General features: G+C 37.3%; 2 protein-coding genes across 4 annotated transcripts; both read left to right on the top strand.

Annotated features, from left to right (window-relative positions):
* Positions 1-111: 111 nt before the first annotated feature.
* LOC140773042 (uncharacterized) lies at positions 112-6,824 on the top strand. Of its 3 annotated transcripts, none has more exons than XR_012106399.1 (10): positions 112-529; positions 612-743; positions 904-1,092; positions 1,232-1,293; positions 1,453-1,610; positions 2,348-2,496; positions 2,580-2,723; positions 5,017-5,133; positions 5,648-6,003; positions 6,210-6,824. XR_012106399.1 is itself a non-coding variant. In XM_073115375.1 (8 exons), the coding sequence occupies exons 1-8, from the start codon at positions 173-175 to the stop codon at positions 5,191-5,193; spliced, it is 1,368 nt and encodes a 455-aa protein (XP_072971476.1). In that variant the 5' UTR covers positions 113-172; the 3' UTR covers positions 5,194-5,606. The 3 variants fall into 3 exon arrangements, 1 of the variants encoding a protein (XP_072971476.1); XR_012106398.1 differs by having other exon boundaries at positions 113-529; positions 5,645-6,003; XM_073115375.1 differs by lacking the exons at positions 5,648-6,003; positions 6,210-6,824 and having other exon boundaries at positions 113-529; positions 5,017-5,606.
* Positions 6,825-7,475: 651 nt separating this feature from the next.
* LOC140773293 (uncharacterized) lies at positions 7,476-7,964 on the top strand. The gene has a single exon (XM_073115769.1). It carries the CDS (start codon positions 7,476-7,478, stop codon positions 7,962-7,964), a length of 489 nt encoding a protein of 162 aa, XP_072971870.1.
* The last annotated feature ends 3,191 nt before the right edge of the window (positions 7,965-11,155 follow it).

Below are 11,155 nucleotides of genomic sequence, written 5' to 3'. Positions count from 1 at the left end.
TTGTAAGGTGTTAGGCTGTAAGCTGATCTGAAAGTTAAACTACAGGGACTAATACTACAAAATTACAAATCACAGGGACTGCTTTACGATTTCCCCATCTTTCATTTCCGTTTTTTTATTCCTCTTAATTCTCTCTCCTTTCCTCGATCTCTCTCCATCGAGAAGCACCTTGATGGCGCGGCGATCGCATCTGACAGAGGTGGGCTGCATCGCCTGCGACGAGCTCGGAGATCTCGGGGCCGGCGAGCGCGAAGGTTGGCTCTCTGATCCCTCCCTTCTCTTCGCCTTCCACTCTCATTCCCTCGCCATCGCACACTCTTCTCACTCCCTGATCCTCCTCCTCCCCTGGTCCAACTCCTCCTCCAACTCCGACGTCGCCTCCTCCGTCCACCCTTCCCTCTCCTCCTCCGACGGCCACATCGCCGCCATTGAGTGGCTCCCCTTCGGCGACCTCCTCACCCTCGCTGTCGCCACCTCCGTTGGTTTCCTCCTCATTTACTCCCTTTCCGGCGATCTCATCCACAAGCAGGTTCCCTCTTTCTTCCTCCCTTCCTTTCTTTTCTTGATCTGTTAGACTTTTCGAAAATTGATTTGTTTCTGGATCTTTTCAGAGTATATATCCTGGAAGTGTACTGCGGCTTAGGTTTCGCGAGGGCAAGGGTTCTTCCCAAGATTCGGGTTCTGGGGAGCTCTGCGTGGTATTATCCGGCATAATTGCTCGATTTGATGGCTCAGATATCCAGGTTTGTTTAAAAGATTTAATTCTTATGATTTGGATTTGGTTTACACTATTGGACGCGGTTTTGTTAAAATTATTTCGTTTTTTTCTGATGCGGATTGGATCATATTATGATTCGAGGTTCTTGTTAAACTGAAAAATCGTGGTTTGATTCTGTTCTATAGAGTATGCTCGAGAGATGGTTTCAAGAAGAGGGTTCGCGGCTTTGGGACGATAGGTTTAGGAAGGAGGAGGCAGAGGATGAGAGTTCCTTTAGGAGAATACCCTTTCAGCTGTGGAACATTAACAAGTTTGGATCTTGCGCTGATGCCGCAGTTGTTGGGTTAATGCCGCCTCCATTATTGGAACTTCAGGTTAATTACGCTTCACTGTTAATGTTTTTGTTCTGCTTATTAATCCAGAAGTTTGTTCAGTGTTGTGTAAGTTAGATTCTACTGGAAGCTCTCTGAGGCTATTCTGGTATTGAATTCAGCTGCTTTTATTGCTGGGCAGTCGAATCAGCGTCACTACTGTGCAGTTGCAATTGGACATGATGCTGTCATCTCTGCGTATAGGCAAGTTTCACTTAACCTTGTAATCTCAATAAGAGATTATTTACGTCCTTCTAGCAAATGATATGCAAACATTTGCGGACTGGCATTTTTCTTTGCTTTGTGTGTACTATTATTTATTTATTTCTTTTTGCCTCTTGTTGTTTCTTGGTTGCTACACAGGCTCTCAGAGAATAGGAGCCGGTCTTTAGTTGGAGCAATTTTGTCAAAGGTAGTGCCTGCAACATTCTCAACCATTTCATCCTTTTCGAAAATGATATGGCGGAGTGAGCAAACCTCAACAAAGAACTCCAGGCCGGCGCCTCAATCATTTGCTAAAGGTCAATACCAAGTCATTTTTTCCTCTTACATTAGTTGTTTCTAAATCCAGTTGGCAGCAAGGATATTTGAATATATGATGCATAGCAATTTTAGAAGTACTTAGGGTGTCCTAGTATTGAACACATTTATTGCAAATTTACAATGGATATTAGATAGAAACTAGAACATGACACCAGTGGTAATTTCTATTTACCTGGTTTAAGACTTTTAAGTCTTTAATGGGGTCACATTCAGTTGGATATGTTGTAATTGAAACATATTCAGAGTGGATCTGGATACAGATCCAGATGGAAATTAATGTTCAAGGTGGTCAAAGTATAAAGTGTAAACAGTTGTATCAGATGAGGTTCACCATGGAATACAAACATATGCAGCTATACAGTGTCGCCCTTCAATCGATTCTATTCTTTGTGTCAGCTCCTCTATCTTAAGATGGGGGCCTAGCTCTTCGAATGTCTTTATTATGATACAGTTTTGTTGCATCTCCATTTAATTTTTCATGATCAATAATTTGTTGTGCACCACCTTGGTAATCCGTTATTCACATTTTCCCCTGATATGTTGTTTCCATTATTGTTCAATTCGAATATCTACAATAGTTTAGCATCTAATAAATGATAAAATATGTTACAGTAGCTTGGTGAACTATTTAACAAATATTTATAATCAATAATGATATATGATGTTTTAACTTTTACAAATACATGTAACTTATTCAAGCTGTTTAATTTTGTAGCTTCACCTTTAACATGTCTAAAAGATTCCCCAAGGAAGGGAGAGAAATTAACTTTGTCCCCTAGTGGTACATTGGCTGCAATAACAGATTCTCTCGGCCGTATTCTACTTCTAGACACTCAGGCATTAGTTGTTGTACGATTGTGGAAGGTGACGGATCAAGTTGAATTTAGAGGTGTTTTCATGTGATAATTTCTTTCACATTATAATGCAGATGATTTTTCCTTCTTTAGGGCTATCGTGATGCTTGCTGCCTTTTCATGGAGATGCTGGTAAACAGAGATGAGTCATCATCAAGTTCAAGTTACTATGAATATGGGAAAAGTGACTATTGCTTGTGTTTAGCAATTCATGCACCACGTAAAGGAATAATTGAGGTACTTATAAATTTTTTAATTTATCATTCTTGGTACTATCTCTTGAGAAGTTATTCAATTTTTTTTTTTTATATTGCAATGCTAATGATTGAGAAAGGGACAAAGGGTTACTCTGTGCTGTTATTCTAGAAGTACTGATCAGAAGTAACAAAGTTGTAACTTTTCAACAAAACTATTTGGTGCAAAGTGTTGGTCCGAAATTTGTCCTTTTCTGCACATGATATGACAGATGGATAAGTTGTATGATTTCAAGTAAAGACACTTTCAAACATGAGAACTCTCTCAGAGCTTCTTCATAGATTTTTCTACTTTTTCTGATTTAGTAAAAACACTTTTCGACATGATAACTTTCTCAGAGCTTCTTTAGATTTTTATATTTTGCTATTTCTTGACATAACAGATGGCCTGAAATTTTCCAAATCACTAGCTCAGTAATTTTCATACATAAAACTCTTATGGGGGATTATTAGGCCATTCTATTAGTTATTTTAATGTGGAGAAAGGGCACATGAAACTTTCTTCTTTGCATACCAATTTGAGAAGCGATCTTCTTTTTCATTTTTGAAATTCTTTGTTGAAACCTAAATTTATCTTATGGTCTATCTCATTCTCTTTCTATGGAGAACATTAAATAAAGAAATTTTCTGATCTTGCATTTATGTCCTATATTTGTGTTCTCTGCCCTGATTAGTTATGTTTAAGTAAAAGGGGCTATTTTTCCTTAGATGAGCTCATTATCTCTAAAAATTATTGTCGTGCCGGTCAGTACACCTCTATGTCAAGCAGTTGCAACCAATACAAGTGTGTGACGACCTTTGCCGGATCGGCACGGGTCACGTGAGGTTCAAAATAGATTTTTTATATCTGAAACGGATTCATTAAAGCAATAAATCTAAAATATTTTATCTGACATTTTTTTATGATGGGACAAACATGATGTATCATGTAAAACCTTTTTTTAATTTTTTTTCTATTTCAATCATATTATGGAATATTCAATTATATTATAGAGTGTTCAATGATTAATATTAGTTTTAATAAATATATTTGATCGTATTACGTATTGAGTAATGTTTTTATTTGACTATTGTTATATATTAAATAAAATAGTTTATTCGCAAAAATAATATAATTAAAAGACTAATGTATGCTTTAATACATATATCCAAACCAAAAATTAAAAATTGATGTGCCGAAGACTCAAAAATATCTTTAAGTACCTTAAAAATTATATTAGAAAAATGTCAAAGGCACGTCAATTCGTGCCAGTAGGGGCGTGCTGACCGAGAATCAGCATGGACATCGTTGGCCTCTAGCATACATGATCACATTGAACTAATGATAAAAGCTTAGGACTCAAACCAATTGCCTGTTGACTTTGATTGAATCTAGCATGAAAAAATTAAATAGCCATGTCCATGAAGATTTCTACAAGTTACTTAGTTCTTTGATTGTTGGAGTGGAATACATGGTTCCTCTAGAGATATTTGATCTTCAGCTGAATATGATATCTTCCAGATCCCCATTTAATTATTGAAAAATTATCTTGAATGGGATGAATTTTTGTTCTTCATCCCCAATCTTCAAGCACATATTGGCTGGATCGGCCAACAGTCTTATTGGCTGAACATGTGACATCTCACTAAAGAAATCTCTCAAGTTGTATATGAGGGTGCTTGTCAATTGGATTTCCGTTCGACCTTTTCGTGACCTTTTTGTTTTATTGTAGATTTGTATCATGAAGATGGAGATGTTTCCTTGTATTCGAACACACTAGTATTCCATCATTTTCTTTCATGGGGAAACTGTGCGGTTGTCTTCTGTCTCACTGGCTTAAACTGCTACGAAAGATATCTTTACTTGTCAAGTAGCCTACTAGTTTTTAGTATTGTACCTGGCACCAGGTTGACAATTGAAAGAAGTTCAATCCCTATGTGAAATTGTCAAATTGAGTCCTGCTTTCTAACCGGTCACATATAGTGGAAGAAGACTTTTTTTTAATGACAGTGTGCTGTGGTCTATATGTTGTGGAATGAATTAAATTAACTGAACTATTATTATTATTATCAAATAATTATAGGATGCCCTTCCTAAAAAATTGAACATAGAAGCTTTCACAAAATATATGTAAGATCCATATGATGCATAATTGTAGTTGTAGATTTTTGTGAACTTCTACGTAGCATGCATCAACTTTTGCAATCATATCTTTGATCTTATGACGCAGCATCCTATAATTCTTGCTTTCTTGTGTCAATTTCACATCTGACGAGATAAAGGTGCTCCTTTGCAGATTTGGAAGATGAGGACTGGCCCACGCATTCTGACCATCCAGTGCCCTAAAGGAAGCAGAATTCTTCAGCCATCCACTAGATTTTCATCATCGGCATCATCATACATTCCTTTAGAGGTTTTCCTGTTGAATGGAGATTCCGGACAATTATTTGTTTTGAATAGGCAGATAGGATAATTGCTTTCTTGTTCAATCAGCTGCTAGAACAAATCTGCTCCATCCATTCTAAATCTTTATTGTCAAGGGTTTGTATAGTTGTTCAGTTGTGATGATCTAATAATCATATATTTAGGGAGACATCATTGCTTCATAGATCCTTCTGAGTGAACTTTTGCAGTAGGCAAGTTAAGCTGCTTTTGTACATATCTTTGAAATCTTTTATCATACTCTTTCTTAAGAATTGTCTGGTTACTGAACACATAAAAACCTGGGCAAATGCGTCAGGAGAAAGGATGAGTCTACTTATAACTTTGTGAAAGGTGCATTTCTTTTTTTCTGTGTGTGTGGATAAAATTAAAATATAGAATGCTGATATGGATATGTATATATATATACGATCTAACCCGTGAGCCATGTAATCTAAATTACAATCTCTGTTCCTGGTTTAAGAATGTTTTTTATTCTTTAGCAGGGAAAGTGCAATTTAGCCAGATTACAAAAAAGGTGGGGGGGCCAGGTATATGCAGTTCTTCGTATGTGCGATGAAGACCGAAGAGGATGAGACGCGGGGCCTCGTCATCCTCTACTTTTCCGTGCGGTTGAAAGAAACGTTGCAGTAGAAGCTTGTGATGATAGCATCATTACCTCCACTTCTCCACTGTTTGTTCCTTTTGATGGTAAAAGCTTGTCCTGTTACAGATGGGAGGGAGAGAGAGAGAGAGAATCACATTGGCTCCAGCTTTATATCTAGTGCTTGGATCAGACCCAAGTTTTCTTCAAGAGACACTCATTGCCTGGACCCCATGATCCACTTCATTGGATTGACAGGTGAGGTATTATTCCCTTTTCACAATAGGACACTTCTCTTAAAAAAATAAAACTAAAATCCTACATAGAAGTTAGAAATAAATTGATTCTAAGTAACTTTGGCGTCCTCAATCTCTTAGTAATAATATATTTTTCTTAAAAGCTTCTTGGTGAAACCATTCATATGTGCCAAGAAAAAAGTTACCACAAAATATTTTTACCTGCAGATGGATAATTGGCACTTAGCTCGCGTGCGTCGAAGTGGACCCTGCCTGCTCTCTCTGGATGTCAATATCTACTTTCTTTAACTCTGCTTACTTTTAGCTCTCAGAGTGGTCATTTTCAGCTCTTTTTTAAGATGGAAAGAGATCATAACCAAATCCATTATTCCTAGCTAGCCTTCTCCCCTCTGACCCTGAAGTACTTAAATTTAAAATAAAAAAAACTATTGCAGAAAAGCTTTACACCGTTCACCTCCTCCTACTACTACTTTTCAAATTCTAGGGAGGGGTTCAAAAAGCCGACCACCACATCTGAATCGGATATCAAAGGGATAAGGAATTGTATCATTCTTAAAAGAAGTCCTCTAACAAGAGTCAAATCCTTCAAAAAAGATGACCCTTGTAAGCCCCAGTACTTTTCCTATCTCACTCTCCGTGGTGTAAGCAAAGTTGGAGTTATTACCTCATGTTCAAAGACTACAAGGTCATAAAAAAAAAGGTTATTATAGAGAAGCAACCACCACTTTATTGTTATATTTCTTTCTTTCTTTCTTTCTTTCTTTTCTTTAAGGAAAGTTCTTAAAGCAAATGCGACATGTCTTCACCCAATAACAGTTTCTTCTGCTCTGCCTCAATGGGCCCAAGTAAAGTAATATTGAGCTTTCCTTTTCTTCAAGTGTTCTGACATAAAGAAAATCTTTTACATGTCTGCAGTAGTATCTTATCACATCTTTACCTAAAGTTGGATGCAAATGTCAACAAAGCCAACTCCCACTTCCTACTTTCTACTGCTTCTGTGAAACGAGGAAACTGGTGAGTGTTTGTCAACTACAACCAGGAAGCTGGTGAAATCTCAAACAGATATGCTTGAATGTGAATGTGAATGTGAATGTGAGTGTGATGTATGCTTTCATGTAATCCCACACTAATATCTTGGTGATTAAGAACCCACTTAGCATGAGTTTAATTAAAAAAGAGTGCCAAATTTTTCAACCGAAATAGTTGCGGAGTCGACGTCGACGTCGACGTGACCCGAGGAAACCCTCCGACCCCAACTCGTCCACATGGTTTTGTTCACCCCCACACCTTCCAGACCAATGGGATCTTTCCACGTGTCCTCTCTACAGAGGTCCACTTTCCCGCTATTATATAATACGCGCGAAGAGCCAACGTAGCGTTTGCGCGTTCACCTCTTCGGAGAAGTTTGAGAGAGAGAGAGAGAGAGAGAAATCTTTTTTCTTTTTTAATCTTGTTTGTTAATTAAAAATTATGATGGAGAGCATAAGGTGTTGCATTGCGTGCATCTTCCCGTGCGGCGCCCTCGACGTGGTCCGCGTCGTGCACGCCAACGGGAGGGTGGAGGAGCTCGGCGGCCGGGTCCTCGCCGGCGAGCTCATGCGGGCGCACCCGAGGCACGTCGTGCGGAGGCCGTCGTCAGCCTACGACGACGACTGCGATCAGTCTACCGCGACGACGCTGCCGCCCGACGCCGAGCTGAAGAGAGGGAAGATCTACTTCCTCATCCCAACCTCGGCGGTCGAGAAGCCGCCGCCATCGTCGTCGGAGGAGGAGGAAGAAGAGGCGGCGAATAGTAAGACGAGAAGGAGGAGGACGAGGACGAGGAAGGAAGTGACCGAGAAGTCCAATGATAAGATGAGACGACTTCGCAATAGTGAGAGGTGCTCGTCGGAGATCCGACGTGGCAGCCGCGTAGGTGTATGGCGGCCGCATTTGGAGAGTATCTCGGAGAACGGGTTGTAATTGTAGATTATTTTATGCTTTTTATTTTGCTTGTTAATTAATTATTTTCCTTTTTTAAGTAATCTTCTGAGGTTTTAATCACTAAAAGATTAATGGAGGAGGGGGGGCCCCATAGACCACAGTCCCTAGCTTTTGTTTCACTAGCTTCAATGAATGGATCAATCATTGTTCCAACTATAGTCTCATGATCATTTCTCCTGAGTTTTCTACTGTTTTAAGTCTGCCACTAAATTTTTAACCCATCTAATTCTGTTTCAAACTTAAATAAGAATTTAAATAAATTCATTTTTATATTCAACAACTTATATAAAAGTTTTTTTCACCAAATTTGACAGTAATGTGCTAAGAATGAATTGGAGATTTTAAGTTAGACTAATCCAGAATTTACCCCATAAATATGTATTAAATGCAGAAGATAATGGTTTAATTCAGCACCAAGTAAGAGAATTCTATTTGGAATAGAAAGGAAGTACTCATCAACACAAGCTAAAAGTACTACTTAAAAAGTATTGTTCCATATCTATCTATCTATCTTTATATTAAAAGCCTCCTTTGTATACCCTGATCATGGACCCACAAAGCCCACCATCCATTAAACCAAGCTCCATTGAGCCCTTTTCACCTGTTGTTAATTAGACTCAAATTCTTAATGAAGCTACTGTCAACCTTAGTGAGCTATTTGCACCCCAAATAACACTTAGATTTTAGTAATAGTAAAATTAGACTCTTAGAACATAATGTGTTCATCTTTTATATTAAATGCATATTTTTTTATAATAAAAATTATATAATTTGAGTAATATTATTTCATATTTCATGTCAAAATTTCTCTCCTTTTTTCTAAATTAAATATTTCTGCTTAATTATAATTTTTATTCTTAATTTTATGTTAAATTAAAGATAATTATTACACCATTATTTTTATTTACTATCAAATACTAGTGTAGATTTTTCTCCCAAACGCGGCCAAAATCAACTAACTCCTTCCATTTACTTTTTCCACACCACCTTTTGGTGGTTAACTAGTCGTTATCGTGGAAAATTCTTTTCGAATTATAAATAAATATATGCATAGATATGAATACAAAAGCTTATGAACACAAGGTCACATGGCAAGCCTCCTCCTAACCTTACACCACTTAGTGGGGTGGGCTCCATTGTGTGCGAGAACCATTGATGTGCTCTCGCACACAATGGGCTTGGTACCATTATTGGGCCTAAACTACTATTGGGCCTTTGTGGGCCTCAACACTAGCTAAACTTTTTATTATATTCTTCAAACTTTGGGCCGTCCACGGAAGGTCTAACACCGACCAGGAACCCTGTGTCGGTGTTTGGTTGCTAGAAAGTGTAATCCAATAAAGTGACTATTTTCTCTAAAGAAAAAAAAGTAACTAAACACCGTATTGATGTTTGACCAAGGAGGTCATATGATTAACTCCAACTTCAAATAATTATTATGAATAAAATTATTTGGTGGTTTAGTGGTTTAATATACAACGACTCGGCTTGGCTGATAACTCATAATACGATTAGCTTGGAAGAACAGTTTGGCAGCACGATACGCATAGCTTGAGGTATAGACTAAGTGACTTAATATACTAACTAAAGCTTGATGATGCTTAAATGCATTTGTATAGAGGAAATGGTAGCTCTTGAATAATAATAAAAAATGCAACAAACTAATACATATATATATATATATATATAATAATAAACTATAATATTAAGAAACCCATATCCATATCGAGATGATATTAAACTATACTTATTTAGATCTTAGTCCTTTTATATTAGTTTTTGTGCAAGCAAAGTGGGACAAGAGAATTAAATTAAAGGCTTCCTAACTGTGGCACTAAGTGAAAGGAACTATTATTATGTGAAGAGGACTTTGTTAGGTGCATGGTATTATCCTATGCTTCTTTTTAAGCTAGCCTTCCAACTCATCATATACATGCACATGACATGACCCTAGATGTAGAGTCCCATGCATGATTCATGCCACTGCATCATCAGAGAAACATTATCATAAGCATCATATAATATCTCCTCTCTCTAACTCCCATGACAGATGCTGAGTTTATTAACGCATGACTTCATTTAATGGAAGTGATGAAAGCTATGGAGGGAGTCAACTAGAGTTTTCTAGTGACTAAATCACCTTATTAGCAAGCTGCGTGCACCTTGACGTTTTTTTCTTATTTTTTAGTGTAATTTCTTTCGCATTCTCCTGGTTGGACCGAGAGAATTAGTCATAAGAGAAAAAATTAGTCTCTAACTGTCATCCATTGATCACTTTCTCACAATATCCAACTCAATTGGAAGAAAAATAGAAGGCATAAATTCCGATCTTGGACAATGACATTTATCATATATATATATATATATATATATATACACAAAGCATAAAGTAATAAGGCATCTAGATTGTAGACCTTTTGAAGGACAAATTAAGAGTAAATAATTAAGAGCATAATGGAAGAAGAATGTGATTCTGATAAAAGCAAGCATGGGCCAGAACTCGTAGATATGGAGCTGGTGTCCTTTTCTTCCTTCTTTCTTTTATGTTTGTAGACATGAAGAGATAGACTAAGTAAAGATGTTGATAAGTTGAATCATTGAGAGGAAAAAAAGAATATTTAGTTTGGGTATTTGATAAGTGAGTAAAATTATTAGCAGCCATACTTTGTAAGCCAATGTCCTCTACCAGGGGAGCCTTCATCTGGGATGGTCAACCATGGCAAATGAATGTTCAAATTGGACACTTCAATTGTCAATTGGAATAATTTCCTTTCTTTCTTGTCTTTCTACTACTAAATTCCAAACTCTTTTTCTGGTTGTTTTCTTTGAAAAAGAAAGGAGGAAGAAGAAGAAGAAGAAGAAGAAGAAGAAGAAGAAGAAGAAGAAGAAGAAGAAGAAGAAGAAGAAGAAGAGAGGATATTGTGGTCCATAGTTTTTAAACCCAAATCAATGAATGTGATCTCAAGGATTGGACCTCAGAATGTGTAGGAATGTCATTGCATGTGGTAGGGTTGGTCCAATTTGTCCTGCCAAAGAAACAAATTGTGGCTTAAAAGCTTTAGTCAAGGAAGATGGCTTCAAATGTCCAAATGGCATTTTTTTAAAGGATGTATAAGTGCCATGGCATCTCTGATAGTTGCATGGCAACCCCTTTGATCCTTTTGAGGTGA

Source organism: Typha angustifolia, chromosome 13 (assembly GCF_048772165.1).
Source record: "Typha angustifolia cultivar Huaian chromosome 13, ASM4877216v1, whole genome shotgun sequence".
In the NCBI taxonomy this organism is placed as follows: domain Eukaryota; kingdom Viridiplantae; phylum Streptophyta; class Magnoliopsida; order Poales; family Typhaceae; genus Typha; species Typha angustifolia.
The sequence above is the reverse complement of the archived record's forward strand: the minus strand, read 5'-3'. Positions and strand labels throughout refer to the sequence as shown.